This window comes from Lagopus leucura, unplaced genomic scaffold (assembly GCF_019238085.1).
Source record: "Lagopus leucura isolate 7727_CA_CO unplaced genomic scaffold, USGS_WTPT01 Super-Scaffold_100002, whole genome shotgun sequence".
Taxonomy (NCBI): domain Eukaryota; kingdom Metazoa; phylum Chordata; class Aves; order Galliformes; family Phasianidae; genus Lagopus; species Lagopus leucura.
Genome location: NW_024962263.1, coordinates 87,046,201 through 87,065,323, shown reverse-complemented (window position 1 = coordinate 87,065,323; position 19,123 = coordinate 87,046,201). Strand labels below are relative to the sequence as shown.

The 19,123-nt window shown below is 38.1% G+C and overlaps 1 protein-coding gene across 3 annotated transcripts in view; it reads left to right on the top strand.

The window, feature by feature from the left end:
• Positions 1-19,123, top strand: part of TRAPPC9 (trafficking protein particle complex subunit 9) — a 469,613-nt gene that overhangs the window by 161,562 nt on the left and 288,928 nt on the right. For all 3 annotated transcript variants that reach the window (XM_042869462.1, XM_042869461.1, XM_042869463.1), the window contains one exon: positions 70-180. In XM_042869462.1, the coding sequence (XP_042725396.1) occupies positions 70-180 (111 nt within the window). The remainder of the gene's footprint in view (positions 1-69; positions 181-19,123) is intronic.

The window sequence follows — 19,123 nt, the reverse complement described above, 5'->3', positions numbered from 1 at the left end:
GATGTATGTATGATTGTTCTGTGGTGTTTTACTGACATTGTGGTATCCTTTTTTCCCCTGCCCGAACAGCACCCGGCAATGTCATCTACTTCTTGATGTCTTCAATTCCACAGAGCACGAGCTGACCATCAGTGCTAGGAACAACGAAGATTTAATTCTGCATGCTGGAGAATGTCAGCGGTAAGTCCTTTCCTATTTTGAGGGCCCTGCTTTAAAGCATATTATTTATTTCTACCCTGCTGTTGATATTTGGGGCCTTTTTTTTTAAGGTGTTTCATTGAGTTCTAGTACTTTCTCAAGTTAATTTCTTTGGCTTTGAATCTAGTAAAGGATAATATATGAAAGGGTAGGTTGTGAAGTAGGGATATGGATGTAACACTGACCCAACTAGTTCAGTTGTGTTCTTAGTTAATGTTTTAATATGATTTTTATGTGGTCTGAACATAGTTCTTCCACTGTTAAAATCAGAACCCAATAGATCTTATCCTTTCCCAGTTTGAAATGCTCTTTTCTCCATGTAGTTCCCCAGACTCTTTGTCTGTTTTTATAGAAATAGAAATGGAATAAAGAAAAATAAAATTGCTGAATAAGCAGTGACAATTTCTGTAGTAAAAATATTCTAGAATTAAGTAGACTCTTCTATGTGTTGTTTCTTCCAACCCTACTGGGATGATGTAAATGCTATTTTGTACCTAACTACATCCTGAAACACCATGTTGTGTCTGAAAGGAATTTCAACAACTGACTCTACTCTAGGTATCTTGTTTGGTTTTTCTCCTTCAGATGATCATTTTGCCTAGATAACATCATTTTCACCTTGAAAAGATGAACCACGAGAAAAGATATGTTTCAGTTTGGTCATAGACATCACAGTTCTGTTCTTTGGGAGAGTTCTCTTAAGTTGTACAGTTGATAAGCATTTAAAAGGAAATACTTCAAAGTATTTAAATTTCAGCCTGAATATTATTTTGAAGTAGAAATACATCAATTGCAAGACAAGCAATTGTGAAAAACAAGTACAAAGTACCTAGGAATCTCAGTAATATCATGACAAAAGGTGTCTCAAGGTTAAATTCTGTCAACTGTTCTTTCTGAAGAAATGGACAAAAATAGTGGTAACAAGCAGTGCTTCTTCCTTTTCTAATTTTTTTTCAGAAAGAATTCACTCTTTTCAGAAAATCAGACTAAGTACTTACAAAATGTGCATATTCATATCTGTGTTCTCTGTATATTTGTGTATGAATTTTCTACTCACAGTTTTTGGGACAATATGTAATATAATTGCTTTGCATCTCCTTGTTTGAATTGCTTTTGTTTTCATATGGATTTAATAATTGAAGTTTACTTATCCTGAAATCATTACATTTTAATGGATTAAAAACTCTTTCTATAAGACTTTTGAAGCAGTCATTTAGCGAAGTGGATTTTGTGGCTCTTGGAAGAATTTAAGTCTTTTAAGGACATTGATTTTAATCTTAATGCAAAATATTTTATTGTTTTATTTGTATTTAGGAATTGCAGAGAGTTTTCTACCACTTCTAAACACATTTGTTATTTCTTGAATGATAAACAGTATAACTTTCAACTGTGTATTTATAACTAGGTATATACACAACTAATATCTGCGAGCATTTGTGACTGTATATATAGGTCCTACGTTACTTGCAGGTTTATTTTCTATTCTAGTGAATCCTCTGCAGAAACTTAGATGGAACATAACTGAGCCTTAAAGTCAGCCAACTCTTTCTACCGTGGAGCTTTGGATAATTTTACAAAAAACAAGAAATCTTCCCCTTTTTTGAAGCACTGGTCCTAGGTCTGTGTTTGGTAATGTAGAACTGTCATTCACAGGGGGTTACTTTTGAACCAAATGTTTCTGGCCCAGATGTACAATGTTTTTCACTAAGACCTACTATTAGGATATTTTTTTTCATCTCCAGGCATTGACTGCTTTTCAATTTGAGTGATATTTGAGGTGAGGCTTTTCAATGAAGGTCTTTTTTCCCTCCTTCCTGGTACCTTCCTGGTTCTTTCTTCATTCTTTATATTTTCCTCATTCCACTTTTATTTGAAGTGTAACTTTTCCTCCAGCTCTTACTTTGGTTCCTAGTGATTTCTTTTGTAATTTACTCTCCCTCCATTCATCACCATCATTTTGAAATCTCCTGTTCTGATGAAGAGTAGGTTCTGGGAAATTGTTTTCCTCATCCCTGTTCTCATTGCTTGAGATTGTGTTTATCATATTTTCTGCCAGCAAACCTAAGAAGAAGAATAATGGTGCTTCCTGCTTACTGTTTGCCTCTTTACTTCCCCTGGATATTCAGAAACTAAAATAACTTGGAAGTTTCTGATGCATTGTTTCTGCTTTCTATATTATGGGGCAGGAATTCTCTTAGAAAAGCTATTGGAAATTCCAGTCTTCAGATAGTTTTCTAGACTAGCGGAGCTTTCCATCTGTAAAACTGTTTCTTGCATTGTCTGCTGTATATGATTGAAGGAGGTTTGCTGTAAATTAGAAATATTTTCAATATAATCAGCAGTGAAACTGAAATTGTTTATCACAGTGATGTGGGATTTAATAGATTGTTCAGAATTAGAGGAATACAGCAGGCAGCTCCAGGAAGGGATTTTATTATGTAAATTAACAAAGAAGTGTTGCTAGTAGCAGTGATTTTGGTTTACTGAAAAACAGGTATTGTAATTATTGTGTTTCTTACTTGATTATCAAACCGTTAAAATTAAGTCTCATGACAACCCTAATTTATCTGTAAATCTCTTCATAATTTATGGTAATAGTTGTTACCACATTTTGTGCCCTAGGATATCTCATTTTGTACAACATACCATACTTCACCTTTACATCCCCGTTCTGTGTGCAGTGTGTCTGTCTGCGAGGAGTGGCAAACATCATAATCTGTGGAAGATTTACAAGGCAGTGGTCTGAGTAGCTGAATCCCCTTCTCTGTCTTTATGGTGCAACACAGCTGAGTTTTCTGAGTCCTTGTCATGTTTACACAGTTAGTAACTGTAAATGTAACGCTGTTAGATTAAGGTCAGTTTTGGCCTTGGTGTGAGGATCATGAGATTCAGTGCTTTCGACTCTACGGGAACAGAGCTGGCCGAAAACTCGAATTGTGAAAACAAACAGGACCTTGATAACAGCAGTCTGGAGAAAAGGGTCAAACATTGCCAGCCATGGAGGAGCTGCCAAGAATCTGGCAGCTTCTTCACCAGGTACATGAAATGAGATCTGTGATTTTTTAGAATTGTATTTCCCTACGTATAGAAAAGACCCCTAAAGTTTTTGAACAGGTGTATGACTGGTATATTACATCATAAATGAGGACATCCTCTTATGGCCATTCAAATGACAGAGGCTTCGGGGCAACGTTTACAAGTTCTCACAAGTACTGGTCATAGAATAGAATCATTTGGCTTGGAAAAGACCTTTAAGATCAAGTGCAATCTCCAGCCATACCTACCGTGTCCCATCACTAAGTGTCTTAGTGTTACGTCCACACATCTCTTTTATCCAGGGATGGTGACTCCACAACCTCCTGGAGCAGCCTGTTCCAATGCCTAACCATGCTCTCCATGAAGAAATTCTTCCTAACGTCCAATCTAAAGCACTGCTTTCACAGTTGCCTGGGCACACTGCTGGCTCATGCTCAGCCAGCTGTTGACCGGCACCATGTTCTTTTCTGCAGAGAAACTAACTGTCCAACCACTCTTCCCTGTGTCTATAGAGCTGCATGTGGCTGTTGTGGCCCAAGTGCAAGACGACTTATGTGAATGCTGATGGGAAGCAATACGATGGATTTCCTTCCCCTTTTTTTTTTTTTTTTTTTAATCTCTTTCTTACACACACACACACACACATATATATATTGTACATAAGTTTGGGAATTGAACAATTAAGTAATTAATTAATACATACCACAGCAGCAGTCAATGATCAGAAATTAAGAACTGCAAGCCAAGAATTCTTTCTGAGTGAGCTAATTCATGCCCTTTAGCAGGCCTATAGGGCTGAATGAGTGAGCTTTCTTAAACAGTCCACTGCGGTAAGTTATTATTGTCAAAGTCAAGTGTTCCTTGGTTTTGATAAGTGAACTTATATTGACCTCAGACTTTTTAAAGTACTTTTTTGTTAAATTCTAATGGCAGTCAAGAACAATGAAATAATGAAATTATTATTTTTATTTTTATACCTCTCATAATAGTGTTTTTTTTAACCATGAAAAATAAGGTTATTTTAAAAATTCTATGAAGGCCAGTGACTACTGCTTATTTAAATACGTTGCTTAATTGGGCTGTGAAGTCTGTGAATATCTGATTAGTCCTAATTGGCTAAATGTCGAATTTGCAGAAGTGACATTACTCTAGAAACTGGTTGTCAGGCTTGTGTTAAATACTTACTATCTTCTTTTTATAACTGCTTAATAATAAAAGAATACTAAGCTAAATGGAAGTGTTGTATACTGAAATCTGGAGTACTAGTTAGCAATGCACGGGTTTATTGAAAACATTTTAAAACTTGTCCCCTTCCAGAGGGTAGGAGAACCTAATGATTCTTTGCCCTTTCAACAATAAGTTCCCTCAGTAAATTTGTTGTCCTGTGCATATAAATCATGATAGTTATGACACGTAACTGCCATGTAAGTTTTAATTAGTGCTTTTGTTTATGACAGGACATGTTGTTTGTATCAGAGATTATTTCTTCCTTCCACTGTTGTTACGGTTTGTTTTTTTTTAAAGACAAAGTCGTGGTGATGAAAGTTCTCTATGTTGTCATTGAGAGAAACTGAAATTGCACAGCAGTTTCTCTGACTCTTCATGTTAAATACATGGCAAGCTGAAAGGTTTTTGGGGAGCAGCAAGCTGATTAAAAATAAATAAATCAAAGGTTGTATTAACAAAAATAGTTTTCAGGGTAATAGATTATGTTTTCTTGACAGTTGTTAAGTGCATAGTTCTGTTGTGTAAGGCTTTTTGTTTTTATTTATTTTTATTAACAACCAAATCAATGTCTTAATATGCTACATAATTTTGGACTAATAATTGGCTATCCTTAACAGAGAAATTGGAAAGGAAATGTACGTATGTTTAGGGAGGGTTTGTGTATTCAGCACTGGTCAGATCCACTTTTTATGTTTATTTCAAAGGACTTAAAAGTTGGAGACGTTATGGATAAGATCTACGAAAATGGCAAATAATAAACAGAACTATGAAGAAGTAAAGAGAAATAAAGGGAATAATAAGGAGAAACTTAATTTGGGTTGCTTTGCAGTTGAAGCACTCGTGGACTCTCTTCCTCTGAAGGGACCTGCTTGTTTGGTACAGTGCAGGAGTACGGTGGTTGAGCAACCAATGATTTTGGATGGTTTTGGATCCTCAGTGTGGGTGCTGCAAAATAAACAAATGCTATAGGAGAGTTGAACAGGCAAATGGAAATACGGAATGGTAAGTGAGAATTGAATCATTCAGTTCTGGTCGCACGTGTTTAAGAAGAGCAGGATCTTGTGATGGAAGATGCAGACAGATAACTGATGAAAATGATGTAGACCTTGAGTTTGGTTTGACATGTACAGCAGAAATTAAAAGAAACAAAGCTGGGGACAGAGAAGGGCTCTCTTTTAATTATTAAGGGAGGTGAAAACAGTTGGTAAAAGCCAAAGTGGAGGCAGAGGTCCTGGCTTCTTCTGACGTGTCCTTTGGCAAATGGCTCAAGACCAGTCCATAATTGCAGGACTTTTTAGCAGGAAGAACTTTTCAAGTGCTGTGGTCCTGCATTTGATGATAAGAAAACAAATGCCCCTTGCGGGTTTTAACAGCAGTAAGTGTGGCTAGCTGCTTGTTTGTCTCTCTGTTCCCTCCCCAGTGGGTTTTGTTCTGGATATAGAGTATTTCTGTGGGCAGTGAGCAAGAGAATTGTGAGATTGCACAACTCCTCGTAAGGTTTTTTTCCTCTTCCTCAAAAGTAGGTGTAAGCAATTTAACAGCTCTTCTAAATCAGGGGTGACTAACCAGCTGGATGTAGCCTGCATGGCAATTTTTCACTGAGTATTGACTTGACCTTAGGAGACCCAATTTGCAATGTTTCTAGTATTTTGTGTACTGGGGGACAAATGTGAGTGCAAGCCAAGTTTGTCTCTGACAGAATTTATTAAATGTAATAGAATATAGCATAAACAAAGCTAAATGAGTTGGCCCCTATACAAAATATTTCATAGATGTTAGTACACATTTGCTGTCCTAGTGTTGGATCTGGAAATCACTCCAAATCTGATGTGATGTAAGAGACAAATAAAGATGGATACATGGAGTGCTGATCATAGGCAATTCAGGGTGCGAAAGCTCTCTTGAAAAGAACTCAATTCATTTCAGAATTCAAATTTTTTGTAAAGGAGCGTTTTCATAGGAGGAATCAAGCTTGTTCCTTCCTTCATTTCTTTAATACTCAGGGGAAAAATTATTTGTATATTGAATTGTGGATACTAGACACTTAGAGGAATATATTTTGTTCCTTAGTAACTAGCAGTCTTAAGTGGAAGCATTACACAAAGTGCAGACCTATTAAAAATTGACTGAAATGATAGTACTTTTTCATTTGTTTCTCACTTTTGTACAAGATGGGTGGTAAGAGAAAGGAGGAATGCAAGAAAATTTGTAAGTGCTTCTTTTGTTAGGTAACAATGGATCAACAAGTGAAACAGGAAAAAATACTGCTTCCTGAAAGAAATCATAGTGTAAATCAAATTTTGCTTGCACTTAATTCGCACGTATTGATGCCTTTGGGTATTTATTGTCATTTTAGAAGGATAATATTTCAACATTGAAGAAAAAAACTGGACGCTGAAAGTCGACTGTTAGCAGCCTTTCCCTGGATATTATTTCCTTCATTAAATGAAAAGCAGGAAGAAACATGTAGGTGGAAAACTTGAGGATTGGTAAAATTGGCTCATTGGTAAACTCACTCAGTATTCCCAAAGCTACCAGCGTTACATTGTTCTTGCTAGGCACACGCTCATATGAATTGGCCCCTCTCTCACCTTCCCTCATCCTGTAAGACTTTGTCCTACCAACATTTTTGTTCATACTGTCAATGGAAGAGTAAACATTTGGGTGCAGGTACAGCTGGTTTCTGCAGTGTATGTGTAAGTCAACTAACTCAGCTGACAGCGTGCTCTGTGCTTAGGAGCGCTGCTGTGTTTTGCTGCTGTGGTGGCTGCATTAATGAGGTGAAAGGAGATTATCTTGAATAGCTACCAGTTAGTCTGGTCTAATGGCCAAAGGATTTATTAAAGATACACTCCAGTATTGCACTGATTTGGCTTTCTGCCTGCTCTCTGATCTTCTGTTAAAGATCATGATGGTGCAGTGCAGGCTTCCCGAGGTTGGAAATGAATACATGCAATTCCTATTAATTTATTTTAGATGATCAAAAGTGTAATTAGGATAGTTGTTTTAAAGTTCCTTTAAAGAGGAAAGTCATTTAAAATTAGCACTTCAGTAGTTTGAATTAATTTGTGAGTCTTGACATCCATTTCCATCTTCCTTCATTAGAAAAAAAAAAAAACAAAACTAAGACACCAGTGATCTGAGAAAGTCTGAAAGATGCTATGTAAATGCTGTGGTATATAAAGCTGCTTTTTTTTTATGATGCTTTCATTCTACAGTGATAGGGATTTTTTCATAAGTTTGAAATAGTCTTTTTTTTTTTTTTTCCTTCTGATGCAATTATATCAGGGTCATAGACAAAAAGCTGAAGCCTTCTTTGGAGTAGTGTAAGGATTTATCTGTTCCAAATTTCTTTTAAAAAACTACTGTATTTGGGTAAATTTATATGCCATATGCTACCCTACCTTTACACACAGAGTTACTCTGCGTAGCGCTCCTTTCTCACTCCACTGAAGAGTACCTACTGCTTTAAGAAAGAAGGGTAATTTGAGACAAATAGCTGTCATGTTTGTGTCATAGCATTGCCTTACCCTGATAGCTCCATTAGTTAATTTAAGTAATGTAACAAAACTTGATTATTTGGTTACCAGGTTCGAATGCGTTAATTTTATATATTGTCAGCTTCATTTTTAATCTCTATGTAGGACAAAACCATCCTTGGCAGTCTTTGGAGAAGCAGGGAGATGTATGGTGTGGAGACCATAATCGTTCCTGGCTTGGACCACTTTGTCTCTCCCCTGCAGCCCAATCTTTCACTGGCTGGGTCTTCCCGAGGAAGTGTTTCACCATGCTGCCTTGGTATGCTCTTGGACAACACCACGTCATTCTGAGCACATTTACTCCTTTTTGGAAAATGCACGTTGCTTGTCATTTCCTTACAGTGGACAAAGACACTACAAAAACAAAGTATTTAGTAAAAACAAAGGATTTTGCTTTAGCGTAGGGATTTTAAATGGTAATAGTTTTCAAATTAAATCATAGAAGCAATTTAGTTTTCTGGCCCTCAAAAGGAGCTTTAATAGAGGTAGAGGATTTCTAAATCAGAATACCATAGTGTTCTGATTTCCTTCTAGTGATGTAGGTGTGTTTATAGCCTTCCCATCTCCAGTTTTAAAATCACTCCTTGTCTTACATAGTGCTTTCAATCTATGAACGATGCTAACTTGTGGGATACCTTCCAGATTAAGCATGTTGAGCTGTGAGGACATGGCCCTAGGATGAGGGTAACATGTAGTGAAGAAGGCTAAATACAGATTTCCTTCAATTTTTTATTTTTTTAATCGTCTGCATTGAATTAGTGTGCAGAATTGAGAACGATTAAGCATGCTTTTATACAGGGAAGTTGTAGCTCATAAATCTATTAATGTTCTGTTAAATCATTAAATTGTGGGTAAGGAAGATTTAATGTAATTATTGACATATGGCAGTGGTCCTCATGATAGAGGATCTGATTCACTGTGGGATTAAAAGGGAGAGTTAATTGGTTAAGAGAAAGGAGACAGAAGAGTCTTCTGTGTCAGGGTGGAGGCCGGTCACAAGTGGTGTCCCTCAGGGGTTGGTGTTGGGACTGGTGATCTTCAACATCTTCATCAGTGACATCGAGAGCACCCTCAGCAAGTTTGCGGCTGACACCAAGCTGAGCAGTACAGTCGATGCATTGGAAGGAAGGGAAGCCATCCAGAGGGAGCTGGACGGGCTGGAAAAGTGGGCTCATGAAAACCTAATGAGGTTCAGTATGGCCAGGTGCAGCATGCTGCAATTGGGTCGGGGCAATCCCAGGTGTTTATATAAACTGGGGGAAGATCTCCTTGAGAGCAGCTCTACAGAGAAGGACTTGGGGGTCCTGGTGCATGAAAAGCTGGACATCAGCCATAAATGTACGCTTGGAGCCCGGAAGGTCAGCTGTGTTCTGGGCTGCATTAAAAAAGGGGTGGCCAGCAGGTAGAGGTGGTGACTGTCCCTCTCTACTGGGCTCTTGTGAAGCCCCATCTGCAGCACTGTGTCCAGGCCTGGGGCACCCAGCACAGGAAGGACGTGGAGCTCTTGGAGCAGGTCCAGAGGAGGGCACTGAGATGATCAGAGGGCTGGAGCACCTCTGCTATGAAGAAAGGTTGAGGGAACTGGGATTGTTTAGCTTGGAGAGGAGAAGGCTTGGGGGAGACCTCATTGTGGCCTTTCAGTATTTGAAGGGAGTGAATAAACAGGAGGGGAATGGCTGTTTACAAGGGTGGATAGTGATAGGACAAGGGGGAATGGTTTTAAACTGAGACAGGGGAGGTTTAGGTTAGATATTAGGAAGAAGTTTTTCACTCAGAGGGTGGTGACACACTGGAACAGGTTGCCCAAGGAGGCTGTGGATGCCCCATCCCTGGAGGCATTCAAGGCCAGGCTGGATGTGGCTCTGGGCAGCCTGGTCTGGTGGTTGGTGACCCTGCACATAGCAGGGGGGTTGAAACCAGATGGTCAATGTGGTCCTTTTCAACCCAGGCCATTCTGTGATTCTATGATGAGTGAGTAATCACTTTTTTACAGTAGAAATAAAGTCATCAGTGGAGTCCTTCTGGAGTCCGTGCTGCTCAGCCGCTTCAGAAAATATTTGGAAAAAGGAGTAAGAAGTAGGCAGACGCCTGATAATAAATTGTGGGCTGTAATTTGGGAAGTCAGCTATGTGGAGTTCCAGAAGAATGGGATAGTAAAATAGGAGATGCAGTATTAATAAGCCCAAAGTGATGAATAAGGTGGAAAAGTGATCAAAACTTGATATAGTGTATAGCATTAAATAGCCAAGATGAGCACTCGACTGTCTTTTAACTAACTCTTAGAAACTGGATGTGGTCTAGAAGACATACATAAGTATCTGTGCAGTGCTCAGTGGAAGTTGAATAAAAAACAGCCATCTTATTAGGAAGATGGAGTGGTGAGGCACTGGCATGGGCTGCCATGGGAAGCTGTGGACGCCCCATCCCCGGAGGTGTTTAAGGTCACATTGGATGGGAGCCAGTGGACTTTAAGGTCCCTTCCAACCCAATCCATTCTATGATACTTTTCAATAGACACTGTACCAATGCACGGAAGGACATTTTCAGACCTCTGTTACGATTTTGCTAAATGAAAAGGTGGGACTTCAGAACTGTTTAAGATGAAAGGAAACCCTATGTTAAGATAAGTATGTATGAATAAAATTGACAGTTAAAACTGTAATTCAAGGTAGATACTGTCTTCATTTTTTCCTAATATAATGTGTGCATGGTGTTATCTTGTATCCTCAGCACTCCCTCTGTCATGAGCACAAATGCTTCTAATTCCCTATAATATTTTGAATTTTCAAGTATCACAGTTATAGCAAGGCCTTCATTTCATAGTTGTCATTTTCTTCTTTGATTCATCTTCTGAAATTATTTTTTTCAATCCAGAGTGCCTTCGTGTTGCACATGAATGTTTCATCACCATTTTTAATTATGTTTTTGTGGGGGCTGACAAACAGTGAACTTTACTGTATTTTTGGTTTTTCTTTAGACTTAATAAATTTTCCAGCGCTTATTATTAATATATAAAAACAGTTCTTCAGCTTATTGCATATTTAGGAATGATAAAACTTTCTGAAGTTTGTATTTCTTTTGAAAATGGAATTTTCATCTTGGATGGTTGTTCCTAACTTGAAATATGTCTCAAAGCATTCACAGTATCCATCGTTTGACCATGTTTTCTGCACGTTTTGCAATATTGTGCCTTATTCTGAGATTATATGGTAATGATTGCATTTCTGAAATTCTGTTTCCTTTTATGAGCACACTAATCCTCTAAGATGTGTTGAGATTTACAGATAAAAACCTTTAATTCACAAGAATATTGGGTTTATGAAGCAGAATTGTGTAGAGCATAAATTTATTCATGCTTTTGTTCGTCAATATCTGTTTCTATACTTTTCACGATTCTCACATTTACTACTTCTTTCTGTTCTGTGATGTGATGCTTCTGCTATCAGTGTCTTTATAGTTGTTGTGTTGTGTTTATAGCAAATGAAGGGGTGGAAATTCTGCACAGTCTAACACTTATTTCAGGTTGCTGAGTATGTCTACATGGATCAGCCTGCTGGTTCAATGGTTTGTGATGTCTGTCATGATCAGGATTAGATCCCAGTTATGGATGGGATCAAGGGATGGGACTGTCTGCTGTAACAGTTGGTGAGGAAATTGGTTTCCTGATTCTTGTTTTCACAAACTGAGTTATTTCATGGAATCATAGAACTGCTTGAATTGGAAGGGACCTCTAAAGATCGTCTGGTCCAACTCCCCTACAATGAACAGGGACACCTACAGCTGAAGTTGCTTAGGGCCCCGTCCAGCTTCACTTCTTCTTGAGAGTCTTGCCATGTCCACTCTGAAGGTTTCTTGAAACTACATAACTTGTAGAATTTGACCAGTGCTTTAATGTGTCTGTGCACACCTTTAATGCAGTTAAAATAATTGTTCCTCTGGGTATGTCTTCAGAAACTAATTTGATTTTGGAAAGAATCTGTTGAGTCATTGTTTACAAGAGAATTTTTTTCTCTCTCGATTATTACAACTTCACAGTTTACCAGGTCACCTATATTTTTTCCTGGAGTGTTTGTCTTTTTTTTTTAATGTTCAAATTGCAATGTATGGCAGCTCCTCAGAGCACATGGCAGCATATTAATTCTAATAATAGAAGCATGTGTAGCAAAATCCTGACCATAGCTGCATCTCAGCTAAAACCTTTCCCTTTGACTAATGAGGACCCAACCTCTCAGCTGTACCTGCTGATCACCCAAGATTCCTTCCTTCTTTGTTCTCAGCCTTTTCTTTTATATCAAAAACGTGTTAATGAGTTGTACAACTCCCATTGAGTTGGCAGAGCTTAAGCAGCTTCAAGGAGATCTAACACCTGCTAATACCAGTGTGAAAGCTTGGCTGCTAGGTTGCCAGGACTGCATTTAACCTATTTGAATCATAAACTGCCTTTGATCTGTTTTTTTGTACAGCGTTCTCCAGTGCCTTACTTTTAGGAGATGCGTTACCTGGAGAAAGAATGTTGTATTTAATTCAAAAGTTTAAAATTAGAGAAGCTGCCTGTTTGTGACTGATAATCAAGTACAGTGTAATCGTAGAATCATAGAATCACAGAATGGCCTGGGTTGAAAAGGACCACAGTGATCATCTGGTTTCAACCCCCCTGCTATGTGCAGGGTCACCAACCAGCAGACCAGGCTGCCCAGAGCCACATCCAGCCTGGCCTTGAATGCCTCCAGGGATGGGGCATCCACAACCACCTTAATAATTCATTCATAATAAGAATTCATTCATAGGAATTTTTTTAACTTTTACTAAAGTCCTTCTAATGGGATTCTTCTGTTTCATAAAGGTTCGATTCAGAACTGAAGCAGACTGAGTCAGGAAGAAACTTCATGTTGCACAGGGAAGAAAATTGTAGGGAACATAGCTACATGAAGAGTGAGGGTAAGAATAATGAATGGCAGTGAATGAAACCAGCTGCATCCAACTGATCTTAGTGTAAATGAAATACCACATTCAGCTGGCCCAGGTTTTTTAGAATGGCACTGTTTTTTAACAAGCTTTTCCATCCTCTGCCACAGTTAGCAGTGCAGTATAGAGGAGCTGGGGCTCAACATGCTTCAGTATTTTTTCACAGTCCTGAAAAATACATCATTGAGCACCCTGATGTGAACTGTGTTATTCTGTGGGAATAGCTAGAAATTGGTGCAGGCTTGTCTTTGCCTACGAAGCACGTGGTGGCAGTGACAGCCCGGGCTTGTGATAGATTTTCATAGATAGTACAAGTGCAAGTGGACTTTGTGAACAAAAAAAGAGAAACATCTGTTATTCAGCCTATTCACACTGAATACTTGTTTGTTTGTATTTGGGAACGAATACCAAAGGGAAATCTGAGATATTTTCTAACTGGTAAACTATATTTTGCAAAAATAATAGATGAGCACTGGGTTGTCAAAGAAGGCAATTCTTGAAGTTTGATCGTGTCAGCTTCTTGCACACACAGAGATAATATTTTTCTTATTGTGAGTACTGTGGTTGTGTCTTTTCAGGTACCTGAACGATGTGTTTCATGGCCTTACTATATTGTACAAGTTGAGAGCTAATTTTATATTCCAAAAATAGGCAAAATGTGGATATGGCTGTAAGTGTAATCTGTTCAATTTGAGTAAAGCTTACACTGAGGTCTTCACAGTTTAGTGATTGAAGAAGTGCTAAGAGCATACAAAATTAAAGACACTGGTATTAAAGCTACTTGGGCAGCATTTTATTTTCCTACTGCTCTTTGTGAAAAGGGGGCTGGGAAGCAAACAGCTTCTGTAAATAGCCTGCCAGGCTACTGCTGCATCCAGTTCCTTGTGTGACAGATACTGCATTTCTCATTAATGTTACCTTGCAAGTGCCTCTGGTTGCCATAGTAACTATCTCTGAGCCCTATACCGTAAATTTATCCTGACAAAGGTTATTGTGGCAATTCTTACTAATTGAGTTTTTTTTGTTGTGCTTTTTTTTTTTTGCTGCTGCTATTTTTAACACATCCTCTCCCCCTGTATTTAAGTTACAGATCCTAAGTGGAACAAATGGGCAGAATGACTGCTGAGAAAATTCTTTCAGGGCAGGGCAAATGGGCAGCTGAGCTCCACAGTTTGTTCTTCTGTGCTTGGTCAGAAAACTCTCACTGGTCACTCAAATGTTTTCTGTTTTGTCCATCAAATATTTTTATATAAAATGATATAGGTGCTTTTAAACAAGGTTTTGTTTGGTGTGTGCAGATACTACCAAAAATTAGTCATGTTATTTATTATCAGATATTGCTACCAGCAGAGATATGAAGAAGTAAACCATATCCTGAAGAGATGAAAAGCTGATTTAAAGCAAGACTCCAATAAATAGAAGATTTCACAATAAGGAGAATTAGCCTTGTGTTCAGTTTGCAGATGGGACAAGGTAGTGTATTAGCATGAATGCAGTTACCTGGTACAGAAGGTTGAATTAAGAAGATACGCATGGGCTGATGATACCATTATTTAATTTCCTGTAGGTGTTTTAGAGGACTACTGCTATAACATTTCCAATGGCAAAGTACTCTCAAATGTAATTGCATGATTAACTTCAGGTACATTTTCCAGGCAAAGCAGTGACCTGACCAGAAGTCCCAGCATATCCATTTAATAGGGGCAGAGCAGCAGAGAAGAAAAGTTGTGGGTTAAAATGAGGGGAACCGTCAAGCACTGCAACTTCTGATAACATGGAAGGAATAGTTCAGTTCTGCTGAACAGCAAGAAATGGGATTAGTGCTGTGATAAGATACAAAAATGTAGCCATAAAGAAGGCAACATGATAAGAGTTAACCCTAACCCTAATCAAACCATGCTCTTAGAGGACAGGGAGGGTAGAGAATTCCAAACCCTTCAGGAAGGTGAAGGATACGGATACACATTCAGACAATTTGTGCATGGTAGAGTTCACCCTGAGGTGCAGCCAGCAGTCATTTTGACTCCTTTCGTTTGTGATGTAGGAAAAAGGCTCTGCAACCTTACGGATTTTTCTCTTTAGCATTGAACTTTCCAGTGTTAGTATTTTCATTTCAGTATTGATATGGGACAGCAGTTAAGTCTAGGGCACAACAAACTTAAAACAAGTTAGAAATGCTTATAGTTGATTTCTTCTGAGGCATTAAGGGGATGAATTAAGTTGCATTGAAACCCAGAAATATCTCCACCAGAAGTTCTTAGAACAATTCAATATATATATTTTCCAAGCTTTGTCAGAATGAAATCAGAAGAACTGTAAATTCATGGTTGGGGATGGGAATTTACTACAAGAGCTACTGGAGTCTCTATGGAAATCTGAAAAAAAAAAACCATCAGAACATTTGGGAGTTCCATACCTGACTCAGAGGTTTTGCAGGTGTATGTTCCATTCAGCATTGCTTTTTATGATCTATAAGCAGGACCAGACTCTCAGTATAAAAACAACGCAGTAAGCTCAGGAAGACTGGCATTGGCTTTCAGTTTTTTTAGTTCTCCTTCTTTAGCTTGAAGGATAAGCTTGAGGACAAGTCTATGCTAATTGGATAGAAAGGATTTATATTTTGTTTGTGGCAAGTCTGGCTTTCGCATAATTTAAAATCAAGGTAACTGAGCTTTTTGAGGTATGAAATGGATATTTTGTCACTATGAAGCCAGTTCAGTGAGCTCCTGTGGAAACCTCATTCTCCTTTGTATACATTAGATGCTTCAATTTCTGTCACTCTTGAACTTCCTAGATTTTCCAGTGTTATTTATTGGTATGTCTGAACAGACTTCAGAACCGATATTTGCTCATTTTTTGAAATTTCACTCACTGAATGTAACAGGTAGTGAACTTGAATTGCAAAGTCCGTCTCGCGTGTTTTTGATCCATATGCTAACACATATTATAAAAGAGGTGTGTGTTGTGATTTGGGGCCCAAGAGACAGACTGGTAAGAGATTTTCTGGCTGTCACTCAACAGGAAAGTGCCAAGAGCAGAAGCACAATCTGCCTTCCTGGGTTTGCCATGGCTGTTGCCTTTGAGTGCGGAAATGGCTGCCCTGGCAGCAGCTGAATGTCTAATGTGTACCTGAAGGATGATATATGCAGTGATACCAGGAGCTGGGATGCATGAAGAGCTGCTTGAGGATTCACGGAAGTTTTTACTTTTCTGGTCTGAACTGTAATTGATGATTACACTCACTTAAAAAAAAATTACGGCTTTCCTTAAGACTTTCTTTTTTCCTGTGGTCAGTCCTGAAAATGCCAGAGCCCTACTGGAAATCTAAAATTAAATGCAGTGTGAGGAAAACAGCACTTGCATGTTGTCATAATGCCTGAAGATTTTCAGCCATTTAAACCTAAATTTTATGTAGCAAATTAGACTCATTTGTGCTGTATAATCGAATTTCTAGCCTAACACCTGCTGAAGAGTTTTTCTTCCTGTGTTGATCTCTCTGTTATGTTGACCATTAACTGTAATTTTTGTTCCATTTATTCTCAGTTCTACCAAGCAATTTAGTATCTGTTTTGTTTGTAAACTCATTGACAGCAGTCTTCTTCCTGTGTGCATGTGTGTGTGTGTGTGTGCTCTGTGACACAAAGTGATTTTGATCAGCAATAAGGATTTACATTTGCTGCTTCAGCAATTACAAAAGATTAAGGAATGACACAGAATTATTCAAAAATAAGAAAAATATTCATTTAAGTTTCAGCCCTGTATATGTTCTCAGATCTTTCATTTTGGCATATAGAATGTATCTAATACATGATAGTATGGGTTTTTTTATTAGTACAGGGGGAAATATAAAAAATATTTTTGGTACTGAGAGTATAACACGTTCTACTGAATTATGAACTCCATGTTTTATTTTTCATAAAATACTTCATCATAAGATCACTGTTTGTGGAATGCCCTAGAAAGGAGGAAATGTCAGACAGAAGTTGTCTGTAATATTAGTCTAGAATCTTGACTGATTCCAAATGTGTGACCTAGTTTTGGAAATACTGCTCTTCTGTTGGCAAAGTGCTGGAGAGCCTTAATCAATGTTGTTAGAAAACAATCTTGCAGTTATTATGTAGGGAAAAAGATGTTTATGAGGAAATTCTTCTGATACGGCAGAATACTGACTTAAAGTGAAAACCTACTGAGAAACTGCCCTTTACTAAAACATAGACCAAACTTTGACAAGCCAAAGTGGTGAAGAAAAGGTTAAGCTAACAGTGATTTGCAATGGAAATTGGTAATACCCAAGTTTTAAAAGAATGTAAATTACTGTATAGCAAGTAAGGATTTAATCTGATTTTTCAAAATCTGTTTTGCAGACTGTATTAAGTCCTATTTCCATATAACTAAGTAAACTTACAGACTGAGTGGATTACTCACACATTCAATACGTTTCTCTGCCTTCTTGCCATATGAATCCAATTTATGAATGATTCACCGTAAGAAGTTTGTGACAGCTCATGGATGGTAATGGTGTAATAAAATCTGCCACAAAAATTAATTTGTTTGGAGTGACATGAAATTTTATCTTCATGCATGAAAATATAAATCAGGATCTGATGCCAACTGAGCTCTTCAAATTTCTCTCTTTGTATTATTGATGACACTAGATATGGTTTAAATACACATGCTCCAATCCCTGCATCATTTCAGTAGCTCCATGCTGAACTCACTCCTGGAAGTCCGTATCTTGTACTGGGAAGCGCAGCAGTGAACCCAGTACTCCAGATGCTTCTCAGCAGTGTTGAGTAGAGGGAAGGATCACCTCCCTCAACCTACTGGCAAGCTTCCAGATGCTTCCTACCATTCTGGCAGCACAATCCTCTGGTATACTGTCTTCTCCTTTCACTTTTGTGTTATTTGCAAATTTGCTAAGGACGCACCATCATCCAGGTCATTAAGTTGTTAAACAGTATCTAGTATTGCCCCCTGGGGTACATCACTAGCAACTGACCTTCAAATGAATTTTGTGCCACCAATAGCCATCCTGTTGACCTGGTCGTTATTAATTTTTATTCCATTTCACTGTACATGTATTTGACCTGTAGTTTGTCATCTCATTTGTGAAGATGTTACAGGAGATGTGTCAAAGGCTTTACTAAATTTGAGGTGTATACAACATTCTCTGCTCTTCCCTTGTCCCCCAGTGAGGTTGCTCAAGTGTGATTTCCCCTTCTCAAATCAGGGCTGACTACTCACAATGACCTTGTCCTTCCTGTGTTTGGAAATGCTTTCCACAAGGACTTTCCCCATTGCCTTTAGATTTAGGCAAGCTGACTCACCTCAGCTGTAGTTCCCTGCCATCCTCCTCGTTGCCCTTCTCGAAGACAGGTTTGACATTTGCTTCCTTTCAGTTCTTGGGAACCCATCACCATGACCATTCAGAAATAACCAAGAATGACCTTGCAGTGACATCAAGCAGCTCCCCACCACCTTGGAGAGCAACTCATCAGGTTCCATGGTCTTGTGTAGATCCATCTAGTTGAAGTGCTTTGTGAGCTGGTCCTTTGGTATTGGTACAATTATCTGGGACAAAACAAAATGAAAATGTAAACAGAAACTGTATTTCTATTGAAAATAAAACAGAATGAGAATGGAAGTAAAGAAGAATAATTGTAGAAGGAGGATCGTAGAATTCCTTTCAATTTTAAAGTCTTTGTTACCGAGTGGATGAATTTTATTTAAATGCAGAACTCTTGATAAGAGGCTGCAGTATAATATGATAGCAATGACATATCACTGTGCTGAAAGTTACAGTTTTAACCCATAATGAAACAGAAATGTTTTGAATTGGAACTTACTGTGGAGAATTAGAACTTCCCAGAGTGCTTCTGGTTATGCCTTGATTTATATACATTGATTTGAACTGAAGATAGGACGTTTCTGCTTGGAAAATACTAAGTATTTAGAGGAAAAAATCCACTCTAGAAATCTTTTGATAGATTTACCTCTCACTTAAAGATTGGTTTCATCTTTCATGTTTATTACTTTAAATAGCTGATTTAGAAATTCAGATGCAGAGCGTCTAAGGAAGTTTGAAGTAAATAATGTAATTAATGGAGAAATGTGGTGGATTTTTGATGGCAGCAGTTGATTGTTGCAGCTTACATTTT